The sequence below is a fragment of the Oncorhynchus mykiss genome, chromosome 4 (assembly GCF_057628025.1).
Source record: "Oncorhynchus mykiss isolate SJ-2025 chromosome 4, ASM5762802v1, whole genome shotgun sequence".
Taxonomy (NCBI): domain Eukaryota; kingdom Metazoa; phylum Chordata; class Actinopteri; order Salmoniformes; family Salmonidae; genus Oncorhynchus; species Oncorhynchus mykiss.
In genome coordinates this window covers 95,996,723-96,011,994 of record NC_143025.1, presented here as the reverse complement: position 1 = coordinate 96,011,994, position 15,272 = coordinate 95,996,723, and the positions used below count along the sequence as shown (strand labels likewise).

The 15,272-nt window shown below is 46.5% G+C and overlaps 1 protein-coding gene across 1 annotated transcript in view; it reads right to left on the bottom strand.

Moving 5' to 3' along the window:
• Window positions 1-15,272, bottom strand: part of garem2 (GRB2 associated regulator of MAPK1 subtype 2) — a 63,498-nt gene that overhangs the window by 26,101 nt on the left and 22,125 nt on the right. Inside the window, exon 2 of the mRNA XM_036976454.2 lies at window positions 5,184-5,324. Within this exon, the coding sequence (XP_036832349.2) occupies window positions 5,184-5,324 (141 nt within the window). The remainder of the gene's footprint in view (window positions 1-5,183; window positions 5,325-15,272) is intronic.

The following is a 15,272-nucleotide window of genomic DNA, read 5'->3' as shown; positions in this document are numbered from 1 at the left end:
TTACTCTGTACCGGTACCACCTGTATATAGCCTGTCGTGGAAATTTCCTTAATTACCAAATGATGAGAGAGCAAATCACACACCAGTCAGAGTTATGCTTAATCTTCACCTTTAATAATAATTAAGCTTTTGAAATAGCATTTTGACTTTCAACAGTTCAGTATCTCTAATGAAAAGTTGAGAGTGCTCAACATAATGGCAAATGGGTTCCTTTATAGCAAAGATCCACCCCCTCCCTAGACGACATGACAACCCACAGGTCTTAGGAACTTACAAAAATAAAGACTTTACTTTAGAGAGGAATATCCCCTAGCCAGACAGAGTTGGCTAAAAATTATCATTCAGTTTGGTCTCCTAAACAAAGCTCTTATCTCGTCCTTGGTACAAAATGGTACCAAGACATTACCCCCACCCTATGATATATATCAAATTGTCATTTAGATACAACCAATTCTAAATACAACCAATCCTGGACAAACTCACGGAGAGGAGAGTGAGGCTTTAGGTCAACAAAAGAGGGAGCATAGAATGATTCCAGACACTGCCATCCTCCTCTACCCGATGGGAAAAGTAGGGAGTGACCGGCACACAGACACAGTGGAGCAAAAGATATGTTTACACATGATGACACCTTGACCTCTCCCCTCTCTGCGGCCCAAGCAACTTAGTCCTGACAGAGAACAGATAACTGCCAATGGCCACCACTATAGTACAACAAAATACATTCTTATGAGAAATAACTCATAAGCATATCATGAAAATAAAACATCCAATCTATGTTACCCAACTAATTCTGATTAATCCCCAACAAGCCTCCACATTGACTCTGTACCAGTACCCCCTGTATATAGCCTCCATGTTGACTCTGTACCGGTACCCCCTGTATATAGCCTCCACATTGACTCTGTACCGGTACCCCCTGTACATAGCCTCCACATTGACTCTGTACCGGTACCCCCTGTATATAGCCTCCACATTGACTCTGTACCGGTACCCCCTGTATATAGCCTCCACATTGACTCTTTACCGGTACCCCCTGTATATAGCCTCCACAATGACTCTGTACCGGTACCCCCTGTATATAGCCTCCACATTGACTATGTACCAGTACACCCTGTATATAGCCTCCACATTGACTCTGTACCGGTACCCCCTGCAAATAGCCTCCACATTGACTCTGTACCGGTACCCCCTGTATATAGCCTCCACATTGACTCTGTACCGGTACCCCCTGCAAATAGCCTCCACATTGACTCTGTACCGGTACCCCCTGTATATAGCCTCCACATTGACTCTGTACCGGTACCCCCTGTATATAGCCTCCACATTGACTCTGTACCGTAACAACCTGTATATAGCCTCCACATTGACTCTGTACCGGTACCCCCTGTAAATAGCCTCCACATTGACTCTGTACCGGTACCCCCTGTATATAGCCTCCACATTGACTCTGTACCGGTACCCCATGTATATAGCCTCCACATTGACTCTGTACCGGTACCCCCTATATATAGCCTCCACATTGACTCTGTACCGTAACACCCTGTATATAGCCTCCACATCGACTCTGTACCGGTACCCCTGCATATAGCCTCCACAATGACTCTGTACTGGTACCGCCTGTATATAGCCTCCACATTGACTCTGTACTGGTACCCCCTGTATATAGCCTCCACATTGACTCTGTACCAGTACCCCATGTATATAGCCTCCACATTGACTCTGTACCGGACCACCTGTATATAGCCTCCACATTGACTCTGTAATGGTACCCCCTGTATATAGCCTCCACATTGACTCTGTACCATAACACCCTGTATATAGCCTCCACATTGATTCTCTACCATAACACCCCGTATATAGCCTCCACATTGACTTTGTACCCTAAAACCCTGTATATAGCCTCCACATTGAGTCTGTACCGGTACCCCCTGTATATAGCCTCCACATTGACTCTGTACCGGTACCCCCTGTATATAGCCTCCACATTGACTCTGTACCTGTACCCCCTGTATATAGCCTCCACATTGACTCTGTACCGGTACCCCTTGTTTATAGCCTCCACATTGACTCTGTACAGTAACCCCCTGTATATAGCCTCCACAATGACTCTGTACTGGTACCCCTGTATCTAGCCTCCACATTGACTCAGTACTGGTACCCCTGCATATAGCCTCCACAATGACCCTGTACTGGTACCCCCTGTATATAGCCTCCACATTGACTCTTTACCGGTACCCCCTGTATATAGCCTCCACATTGACTCTGTACTGGTACCCCAAGCATATAGCCTCCACATTGACTTTGTACCGGACCCCCTGTATATAGCCTCCACATTGACTCTGTACCATAACACCCCGTATATAGCCTCCACCTTGACTCTGTACCCTAACACCCTGTATATAGCCTCCACATTGACTCTGTACCATAACACCCTGTATATAGCCTCCACATTGACTCTGTACCGGTACCCCCTGTATATAGCCTCCACATTGACTCTGTACCGGTACCCCCTGTATATAGCCTCCACATTGACTCTGTACCGGTACCCCCTGTATATAGCCTCCACATTGACTCTGTACCGGTACCCCCTGTATATAGCCTCCACATTGACTCTGTACCGTAACACCCTGTATATAGCCTCCACATTGACTCTGTACCGGTACCCCCTGTATATAGCCTCCACATTGACTCTGTACCGGTACCCCCTGTATATAGCCTCCACATTGACTCTGTACCGGTACCCCCTGTATATAGCCTCCACATTGACTCTGTACCGGTACCCCCTGTATATAGCCTCCACATTGACTCTGTACCGGTACCCCCTGTATATAGCCTCCACATTGACTCTGTACCGGGACCCCTTGTATATAGCCTCCACATTGACTCTGTACTGGTACCCCAAGCATATAGCCTCCACATTGACTCTGTACCGGTACCCCCTGCATATAGCCTCCACAATGACTCTGTACCGGTACCCCCTGTATATAGCCTCCACATTGACTCTTTACCGGTACCCCCTGTATATTGCCTCCACATTGACTATGTACTGGTACCCCCTGCATATAGCCTCCACATTGACTCTGTACTGGTACCCCCTGCATATAGCCTCCACATTGAGTCTGTACCGGAACCCCCTGTATATAGCCTCCACATTGACTCCATATCGGTACCCCCTGTATATAGCCTCCACATTGACTCTTTACCGGTACCCCCTGTATATAGCCTCCACATTGACTCTGTACCGGTACCCCCACATGATTAAGGGTGTGTGAAGTTTTTTACAAAATTTGGACATTTTTGACTTTTTTTTTTTCTTTGACTTTTGACTTCCTATGAAATCATATTGCAAATGGACAAAACATATGCCTTATGCGCATTTAATTAAATAAAAAAAATTATGATAATAAAATTGGACAAAAGTATAAAAAAATCGAAAGAATTTCGAAAAACGGTCCAGAAAGCATTTTTTTAAGTGGTGATACGTTTTTGACAAAAAAAAAAATAAAAAATTCAAAATGTTGCTTTTGGATGTTGACGGGTTGCATTTCCAATATGAAAAACCCCGGTGGAGCGCATTCGCCACCTGTTGGATTTTTGAAGTGTTACAACTGGCACTTGCCATATGGCATTTGCAATCAACTTTGCATGAATCAACGCCACATTGGGTGGTATTGGACACGGTGTATATGGTTTGTCCTATGCCAATGTTTTGCAATTCATTTTTGTCCATTTCAGGGGGGATTCCCTTACTGTATTTAGCCTCCACATTGACTCTGTACCGGTACCCCCTGTATATAGCCTCCACATTGACTCTGTACCATATCACCCTGTATATAGCCTCCACATTGACTCTGTACCGTAATACCCTGTATATAGCCTCCACATTGACTCTGTACCGTACCACCCTGTATATAGCCTCCACATTGACTCTGTACCGTAATACCCTGTATATAGCCTCCACATTGACTCTGTACTGGTACCCCCTGCATATAGCCTCCACATTGACTCTGTACCGGGACCCCCTGTATATAGCCTCCACATTGACTCTGTACCGGTACCCCCTGTATAGCCTCCACATTGACTCTGTACCGGTACCCCCTGTATATAGCCTCCACATTGACTCTGTACTGGTACCCCCTGTATATAGCCTCCACATTGACTCTGTACTGGTACCCCCTGTATATAGCCTCCACATTGACTCTGTACCGGTACCCCCTGTATAGCCTCCACATTGACTCTGTACCGGTACCCCCTGTATATAGCCTCCACATTGACTCTGTACTGGTACCCCCTGTATATAGCCTCCACATTGACTCTGTACTGGTACCCCCTGTATATAGCCTCCACATTGACTCTGTACCGGTACCCCCTGTATAGCCTCCACATTGACTCTGTACTGGTACCCCCTGTATATAGCCTCCACATTGACTCTGTACCGGTACCCCCTGTATAGCCTCCACATTGACTCTGTACCGGTACCCCCTGTATATAGCCTCCACATTGACTCTGTACTGGTACCCCCTGTATATAGCCTCCACATTGACTCTGTACCGGTACCCCCTGTATAGCCTCCACATTGACTCTGTACCGGTACCCCCTGTATATAGCCTCCACATTGACTCTGTACCGGTACCCCCTGTATATAGCCTCCACATTGACTCTGTACTGGTACCCCCTGTATAGCCTCCACATTGACTCTGTACCGGTACCCCCTGTATATAGCCTCCACATTGACTCTGTACCGGTACCCCCTGAATGTAGCCTTGTTATTGTTATTTACTGCTGCTCTTTAATTATTTGTTATTCTTATCTCTTGCTTTTTTTCAAACTTTTTTTTGTAGGTATTTTCGTAAAGCTGGTTAAGGGCTTGTAAGTCAGCATTTTACTGTAAGGTCTACACTTGTTGTACTCGGCGCATGTGACAAATAACATTTGATTTAATAAAGGTTAAAGAAAATAAATACAAAAATTCCATAACACCCCCCCCCCACACACACTCCACAGGACTAGATTAGCTAACACAGGAAACTCACGGACCAATCAGAGAAGAGCTACAGACAGAACACTGATCCGCAGATGACAGACAAAACCTGGTATTGTAGAGGTGTGTGTGTGTGTGTGTGTGTGTGTGTGTGTGTGTGTGTGTGTGTGTGTGTGTGTGTGTGTGTGTGTGTTCTCACCCTGGTACTGTAGAGGAATGTCTATCTTGGGTCCGATGACGTAGTGTCCTTCTTCCAGAGAGAGAGCGGTGACGGTGGTCCACTGACGACACGAGTGGAGCACCACCATATCATCCTCACACAGACCATCTACACACTCCCCTAGAGACCCAGACGCACAAACACACACGTTACAACCATCTACACACTCCCCTAGAGACCCAGACGCACAAACACACACGTTACAACCATCTACACACTCCCCTAGAGACCCAGACGCACAAACACACACCTTACAACCATCTACACACTCCCCTAGAGACCCAGACGCACAAACACACACGTTACAACCATCTACACACTCCCCTAGAGACCCAGACGCACAAACACACACGTTACAACCATCTACACACTCCCCTAGAGACCCAGACGCACAAACACACACGTTACAACCATCTACACACTCCCCTAGAGACCCAGACGCACAAACACACACGTTACAACCATCTACACACTCCCCTAGAGACCCAGACGCACAAACACACACCTTACAACCATCTACACACTCCCCTAGAGACCCAGACGCACAACCATCTACACACTCCCCTAGAGACCAAGACGCACAAACACACACGTTACAACCATCTACACACTCCCCTAGAGACCCAGACGCACAAACACACACCTTACAACCATCTACACACTCCCCTAGAGACCCAGACGCACAACCATCTACACACTCCCCTAGAGACCAAGACGCACAAACATCTACACAGTCCCCTAGAGACCCAGACGCACAAACACACACATTTCAACCATATACACACTACCCTAGAGACCCAGACGCACAAACACACACGATACAACCATCTACACACTCCCTTAGAGACCCAGACGCACAAACACACACCTTACAACTATCTATACACTCCCCTAGAGACCCAGACGCACAAACACACACGTTACAACCATCTATCTATACACTCCCCTAGAGACCCAGACGCACAAACACACACGATACAACCATCTACACACTCCCCTAGAGACCCAGACGCACAAACACACACAACCATCTATCTATACACTCCCCTAGAGACCCAGACGCACAAACACACACCTTACAACCATCACAGGTGTGACTAATTCCCTAATTACTGTGCTCTTAATTGAGATACTGTTAACGGATTGATTCATTGAGAGCTTGTTAACGGATTGATTCATTGAGAGCTTGTTAACGGATTGATTCATTGAGAGCTTGTTAACGGATTGATTCATTGAGAGCTTGTTAACGGATTGATTCATTGAGAGCTTGTTAACGGATTGATTCATTGAGAGCTTGTTAACGGATTGATTCATTGAGAGCTTGTTAACTGATTGATTCATTGTGAGCGTGTTAACTGACTGATTCATTGAGAGGTTGTTAAGGGATTGATTCATTGAGAGCTTGTTAACTGATTGATTCATTGAGAGCTTGTTAACGGATTGATTCATTGAGAGCTTGTTAACGGATTGATTCATTGTGAGCTTGTTAACTGACTGATTCATTGTGAGCGTGTTAACTGACTGATTCATTGAGAGCTTGTTAAGGGATTGATTCATTGAGAGCTTGTTAATTGATTGATTCATTGAGAGCTTGTTAACTGATTGATTCATTGAGAGCTTGTTAAGTGATTGATTCATTGAGAGCTTGTTAAGGGATTGATTCATTGAGAGCTTGTTAACTGATTGATTCATTGAGAGCTTGTTAACTGATTGATTCATTGAGAGCTTGTTAACTGATTGATTCATTGAGAGCTTGTTAACTGATTGATTCATTGAGAGCTTGTTAACGGATTGATTCATTGAGAGCTTGTTAACTGATTGATTCATTGAGAGCTTGTTAACGGATTGATTCATTGAGAGCTTGTTAACGGATTGATTCATTGAGAGCTTGTTAACTGATTGATTCATTGAGAGCTAAGGTACAGGTGAGAGGTGTGGCTGCCCAGGGGAAGGTACAGGGAAGAGGTGTGGCTGCCCAGGCGAAGGTACAGGGGAGAGGTGTGGCTGCCCAGGGGAAGGTACAGGGTAGAGGTGTGGCTGCCCAGGGGAAGGTACAGGGGAGAGGTGTGGCTGCCCAGGGGAAGGTACAGGGGAGAGGTGTGGCTGCCCAGGGGAAGGTACAGGGGAGGGGTGTGGCTGCCCAGTGGAAGGTACAGGGGAGAGGTGTGGCTGCCCAGGGGAAGGTACAGGGGAGAGGTGTGGCTGCCCAGGGGAAGGTACAGGGGAGGGGTGTGGCTGCCCAGGGTAAGGTACAGGTGAGAGGTGTGGCTGCCCAGGGGAAGGTACAGGGTAAAGGTGCAGCTGCCCAGTGGAAGGTACAGAGGTGAGGTGTGGCTGCCCAGGGGAATGTACAGGGGAGTGGTGTGGCTGCCCAGGGGAAGGTAAAGGTGAGAGGTGTGGCTGCCCAGGGGAAGGTACAGGGGAGAGACGAAGCTGTGGTTTTGCCAGGAGAAGTATGACTTAATGATGATGACTTGAGTTACTTCCTCTCACCACTGTTGAGCTGGTGGTAGCTGTTAATGCTGACTACTGGACTTGGAGAAAAATCCACTTGTGAGCTGTGACTGTTCTTCCACTCAAACCCAATCTTAAAGAACATGTAGCCTGTGGCAGCAGTGTTGTCCAGAGCTCACCATGTAAACCTAGGGGGGTGTGGTCAGATATATGTAAACCTAGGGGGGGTGTAGTCAGATCTATGTATACCTAGGGGGTGTTGTAAGATCTATGTAAACCTAGGGGAGTGTAGTCAGATCTATGGTACCTAGGGGGGTGTAGTCAGATCTATGTAAACCTAGGGGGGTGTAGTCAGATCTATGTCAACCTAGGGGGGTGTAGTCAGATCTATGGTACCTAGGGGGGTGTTGTCAGATCTATGTAAACCAAGGGGGGTGTAGTCATATCTATGGTACCTAGGGGGGTGTAGTCAGATATATGTAAACCTAGGGGGGTGTAGTCAGATCTATGGTACCTAGGAGGGTGTAGTCAGACCTATGTAAACCTAGTGGGGGTGTTGTCAGATCTATGTAAACCTAGGGGGGTGTTGTCAGATCTATGTAAACCTAGGGGGGTGTTGTCAGATCTATGTAAACCTAGGGGGTGTTGTCAGATCTATGTCAACCTAGGGGGGTGTAGTCAGATCTATGGTACCTAGGGGTGTGTAGTCAGATCTATGTAAACCTAGGGGGGTGTAGTCATATCTATGGTACCTAGGAGGGTATAGTCAGATCTATGTAAACCTAGGGGGGTGTTGTCAGATCTATGTAAACCTAGGGGGGTGTAGTCAGATCTATGGTACCTAGGGGTGTGTAGTCAGATCTATGTAAACCTAGGGGGGTGTAGTCATATCTATGGTACCTAGGAGGGTGTAGTCAGATCTATGTAAACCTAGGGGGGTGTAGTCTGATCTATGTAAACCAAGGGGGGTGTAGTCATATCTATGGTACCTAGGGGGGTGTAGTCAGATATATGTAAACCTAGGGGGATGTTGTCAAATCTATGGTACCAAGGGGGGTGTAGTCAGATCTATCGTACCTAGGGGGGTGCTGTCAGATCTATGGTACCTAGGGGTGTGTAGTCAGATCTATGTAAACCTAGGGGGGTGTAGTCATATCTATGGTACCTAGGAGGGTGTAGTCAGATCTATGGTACCTAGGGGGGTGTTGTCAGATCTATGTAAACCAAGGGGGGTGTAGTCATATCTATGGTACCTAGGGGGGTGTAGTCAGATATATGTAAACCTAGGGGGATGTTGTCAAATCTATGGTACCAAGGGGGGTGTAGTCAGATCTATCGTACCTAGGGGGGTGCTGTCAGATCTATGGTACCTAGGGGTGTGTAGTCAGAGCTATGTAAACCTAGGGGGGTGAAGTCATATCTATGGTACCTAGGAGGGTGTAGTCAGATCTATGTAAACCTAGGGGGGTGTACTCAGATCTATGGTACCTAGGGGGGTGTTGTCAGATCTATGTAAACCTAGGGGGGTGTAGTCAGATCAATGGTACCTAGGGGGGTGTAGTCAGATCTATGTAAACCTAGGGGGGTGTAGTCAGATCTATGTCAACCTAGGGGGGTGTAGTCAGATCTATGGTACCTAGGGGGGTGTGGTCAGATCTATGTAAACCTAGGGGGGTGTAGTCAGATCTATGTATACCTAGGGGGTGTTGTCAGATCTACGTAAACCTAGGGGGGTGTAGTCAGATCTATGGTACCTAGGGGGGTGTAGTCAGATCTATGTAAACCTAGGGGGGTGTAGTCAGATCTATGTTAACCTAGGGGGGTGTAGTCAGATCTATGGTACCTAGGGGGGTGTTGTCAGATCTATGTAAACCAAGGGGGGTGTAGTCATATCTATGGTACCTAGGGGGGTGTAGTCAGATATATGTAAACCTAGGGGGGTGTAGTCAGATCTATGGTACCTAGGAGGGTGTAGTCAGACCTATGTAAACCTAGTGGGGGTGTTGTCAGATCTATGTAAACCTAGGGGGGTGTTGTCAGATCTATGTAAACCTAGGGGGGTGTAGTCAGATCTATGGTACCTAGGAGGGTGTAGTCAGATCTATGTAAACCTAGGGGGAGGGGGGGGTGATGTCAGATCTATGTAAACTTAGGGGGTGTTGTCAGATCTATGTAAACCTAGGGGGGTGTAGTCAGATCTATGGTACCTAGGGGTGTGTAGTCAGATCTATGTAAACCTAGGGGGGTGTAGTCATATATATGGTACCTAGGAGGGTGTAGTAAGATCTATGTAAACCTAGGGGGGTGTTGTCAGATCTATGTAAACCTAGGGGGGTGTAGTCAGATCTATGTAAACCTAAAGGGGTGTTGTCAGATCTATGTAAACCTAGGGGGATGTAGTCAGATCTATTTAAACCTAGGAGGTGTAGTCAGATATATGCTACCAAGGGGGGTGTAGTCAGATCTATGTAAACCTAGGGTGGTGTAGTCAGATCTATGTAAACCTAGGGGGATGTTGTCAAATCTATGGTACCAAGGGGGGTGAAGTCAGATCTATGGTACCTAGGGGGGTGCTGTCAGATCTATGTAAACATAGGGGGTGTTGTCAGATATATGTAAACCTAGGGGGGTGTAGTCAGATCAATGGCACCTAGGGGGGTGTTGTCAGATCTATGGTACCTAGGGGGGTGTTGTCAGATCTATGGGACCTAGGTGGGTGTGGTCAGATCTCTGTAAACCTAGGGGGTGTTGTCAGATCTATGTGAACCTAGGGGGGTGTAGTCAGATATATGGGACCTAGGGGGGTGTAGTCAGATCTATGTAAACTTAGTGGTTTGTTGTCAGATCTATGTAAACCTAGGGGGGTGTAGTCAGATCTATGTAAACATAGGGGGGTGTAGTCAGATCTATGGTACCTAGGGGGGTGTTGTCAGATCTATGTAAACCAAGGGGGGTGTAGTCAGATCTATGGTACCTAGGGGGGTGTAGTCAGAACTATGTAAACCTAGGGGGGTATAGTCAGTTCTATGGTACCTAGGAGGGTGTAGTCAGATCTATGTTAACATAGGGGGTGTTGTCAGATCTATGTAAACCTAGGGGGGTGTAGTCAGATCTATGGTACATAGGGGTGTGTAGTCAGATCTATGTAAACCTAGGGGGGTGTAGTCATATCTATGGTACCTAGGAGGGTGTAGTCAGATCTATGTAAACTTAGGGGGTGTTGTCAGATCTATGTAAACCTAGGGGGGTGTAGTCAGATCTATGGTACATAGGGGTGTGTAGTCAGATCTATGTAAACCTAGGGGGGTGTAGTCATATCTATGGTACCTAGGAGGGTGTAGTCAGATCTATGTAAACCTAGGGGGGTGTAGTCTGATCTATGTAAACCTAGGGGGGTGTTGTCAGATCTATGTAAACCTAGGGGGGTGTTGTCAGATCTATGGTACCTAGGTGGGTGTGGTCAGATCTATGTAAACCTAGGGGGGTGTAGTCAGATCTATGTAAACATAGGGGGTGTTGTCAGATCTATGTAAACCTAGGGGGGTGTAGTCAGATCTATGTAAACCTAGGGGGGTGTAGTCAAATCTATGGTACCTAGGGGGGTGTTGTCAGATCTATGTAAACCAAGGGGGGTGTAGTCAGATCTATGGTACTTAGGGGGGTGTAGTCAGATATATGTAAACCTAGGGGGGTATAGTCAGATCTATGGTACCTAGGAGGGTGTAGTCAGATCTATGTTAACATAGGGGGGGGGGGTGTTGTCAGATCTATGTAAACTTAGGGGGTGTTGTCAGATCAATGTAAACCTAGGGGGGTGTAGTCAGATCTATTTAAACCTAGGAGGTGTTGTCAGATCTATGGTAGCAAGGGGGGTGTAGTCAGATCTATTGTACCTAGGTGAGTGTGGTCAGATATATGTAAACCTAGGGGGGTGTTGTCAGATCTATGTAAACATAGGGGGTTGTTGTCAGATCTATGTGAACCTAGGGGGGTGTAGTCAGATCTATTGTACCCAGGGGGTGTAGTCAGATCTATGTAAACCTAGGGGGATGTAGTCAGATCTATGTAAACCTAGGGGGGGGGGGGGTGTTGTCAGATCTATGTAAACCTAGGGGGTGTTGTCAGATCTATGTAAACCTAGGTGGATGTAGTAAGATCTATGTAAACCTAGGGGGTGTAGTCAGATCTATGAAAACCTAGGGGGGGTAGTCAGATCTATGTAAACCTAGAGGGGTGTTGTCAGATCTATGTAAACATAGGGGGTGTAGTCAGATCTCTTTAAAACTAGGGGGGTGTAGTCAGGTCTATGTAAACCTAGGGGGTTGTAGTCAGATCTATGTAAACCAAGGGGGGTGTTGTCAGATCTATGTAAACCTTGAGGTGTAGTCAGATCTATGGTACCAAGGGGGGTGTAGTCAGATCTATGGTACCTAGGTGGGTGTGGTCAGATCTATGTAAACCTAGGGGGGTGTTGTCCGATCTATGTAAACCTAGGGGGGTGTTGTCAGATCTATGTAAACCTAGGGGGTGTTGTCAGATCTATGTGAACCTAGGGGGGTGTAGTCAGATCTATGTAAACCTAGGGGGGTGTAGTCAGATCTATTTAAACCTAGGAGGTGTAGTCAGATCTATGGTACCAAGGGGGGTGTAGTCAGATCTATGGTACCTAGGTGGGTGTGGTCAGATCTATGTAAACCTAGGGGGATGTAGTCAGATCTATGTAAACTTAGGGGGGTGTAGTCAGATCTATTTAAACCTAGGAGGTGTAGTCAGATATATGGTACCAAGGGGGGTGTAGTCAGATCTATGGTACCTAGGTGGGTGTGGTCAGATCTATGTAAACCTAGGGGGGTGTTGTCAGATCTATGTAAACCTACGGGGGTGTAGTCAGATATATTTAAACCAAGGGGGGTGTTGTCAGATCTTTGTGAACCTAGGGGGGTGTAGTCAGATCTATTGTACCTAGGGGGGTGTAGTCAGATCTATGTAAACCTAGGGGGTTGTAGTCAGATCTATGTAAACCTAGGGGGGTGTCGTCAGATCTATGTAAACCTAGGGGGGTGTTGTCAGATCTATGTAAACCTAGGGGGGTGTAGTCAGATCTATGTAAACCTAGGAGGGTGTAGTCAGATCTATGTACACCTAGGGGGGTGTTGTCAGATCTATGTAAACCTAGGGGGGTGTCGTCAGATCTATGTAAACCTAGGGGGGTGTTGTCAGATCTATGTAAACCTAGGGGGGTGTAGTCAGATCTATGTAAACCTTGGGGGGTGTAGTCATATCTATGTTACATAGGGGTGTGTAGTCAGATCTATGTAAACCTAGGGGGGTGTAGTCATATCTATGGTACCTAGGAGGGTGTAGTCAGATCTATGTAAACTTAGGGGGTGTTGTCAGATCTATGTAAACCTAGGGGGGTGTAGTCAGATCTATGGTACATAGGGGTGTGTAGGCAGATCTATGTAAACCTAGGGGGGTGTAGTCATATCTATGGTACCTAGGAGGGTGTAGTCAGATCTATGTTAACATGGGGGGTGTTGTCAGATCTATGTAAACCTAGGGGGGTGTAGTCAGATATATGTAAACCTAGGGGGGTGTAGTCAGATCTATGTAAACATAGGGGGTGTTGTCAGATCTATGTAAACCTAGGGGGGTGTAGTCAGATCTATGTAAACCTAGGGGGGTGTAGTCAGATCTATGGTACCTAGGGGGGTGTTGTCAGATCTATGTAAACCAAGGGGGGTGTAGTCAGATCTATGGTACTTAGGGGGGTGTAGTCAGATATATGTAAACCTAGGGGGGTATAGTCAGATCTATGGTACCTAGGAGGGTGTAGTCAGATCTATGTTAACATGGGGGGTGTTGTCAGATCTATGTGAACCTAGGGGGGTGTAGTCAGATCTATGGTACCTAGGGCGGTGTAGTCAGATCTATGTAAACCTAGGGGGATGTAGTCAGATCTATGTAAACCTAGGGGGGTGTAGTCAGATCTATTTAAACCTAGGAGGTGTTATCAGATCTATGGTAGCAAGGGGGGTGTAGTCAGATCTATGGTACCTAGGTGGGTGTGGTCAGATATATGTAAACCTAGGGGGTGTAGTCAGATCTATTGTACCTAGGGGGGTGTAGTCAGACCTATGTAAACCTAGGGGGATGTAGTCAGATCTATGTAAACCTAGGGGGGGCGGTGTTGTCAGATCTATGTAAACCTAGGGGGTGTTGTCAGATCTATGTAAACCTAGGGGGATGTAGTCAGATCTATGTAAACCTAGGGGGGTGTTGTCAGATCTATGTGAACCTAGGGGGGTGTAGTCAGATCTATTGTACCTAGGGGGGTGTAGTCAGACCTATGTAAACCTAGGGGGGTGTAGTCAGATATATTTAAACCTAGGGGGGTGTTGTCAGATCTATGTGAACCTAGGGGGGTGTAGTCAGATCTATTGTACCTAGGGGGTTGTAGTCAGACCTATGTAAACCTAGGGGGATGTAGTCAGATCTATGTAAACCTAGGGGGGGGGGTGTTGTCAGATCTATGTAAACCTAGGGGGTGTTGTCAGATCTATGTAAACCTAGGGGGATGTAGTCAGATCTATGTAAACCTAGGGGGTGTAGTCAGATCTATGAAAACCTAGGGGGGGTAGTCAGATCTATGTAAACCTAGAGGGGTGTTGTCAGATCTATGTAAACATAGGGGGTGTAGTCAGATCTATGTACACCTAGAGGGGTGTTGTCAGATCTATGTAAACCTAGGGGGGTGTTGTCAGATCTATGTAAACCTAGGGGGATGTAGTCAGATCTATGTAAACCTAGGGGGGTGTTGTCAGATCTATGTAAACCTAGGGGGGTGTAGTCAGATCTATGTAAACCTAGGGGGGTGTACTCATATCTATGGTACCTAGGAGGGTGTAGTCAGATCTATGTAAACCTAGGGGGGTGTTGTCAGATCTATATAAACGTAGTGGGTGTAGTCAGATCTATGTAAACCTGGGGGGTTTTGTCAGATCTATGTAAACCTAGGCGGATGTAGTCAGATCTATGTAAACCTAGGGGGTGTAGTCAGATCTCTTTAAAACTAGGGGGGTGTTGTCAGGTCTATGTAAACCTAGGGGGTTGTAGTCAGATCTATGCAAACTAGGGGGGTGTTGTCAGATCTATGTAAACCTATGGGTGTGTGGTCAGATCTATATAAACCTGGGGGGTGTTGTCAGATCTATGTAAACCTAGAGGGGTGTAGTCATTTATATGGTACCTAGGAGGGTGTAGTCAGTTCTATGTAAACCTAGGGGGGTGCTCTTAGATCTATGTAAACATAGGGGGTGTTGTCAGATATATGTAAACATAGGGGGGTGTAGTCAGATCTATGGTACCTAGGGGGGTGTTGTCAGATCTATGGTACCTAGGGGGGTGTTGTCAGATCTATGGTACCTAGGTGAGTGTGGTGAGATCCATGTAAACCTAGGGGGGTGTAGTCAGATCTATGAAAACCTAGGGGGTGTAGTCAGATCTATGCAAACCTAGGGGGTGTAGTCAGATCTCTTTAAAACTAGGGGGGTGTAGTCAGATCTATGTAAACCTAGGGGGGTGTTGTCAGATCTATGTAAACCTTGAGGTGTA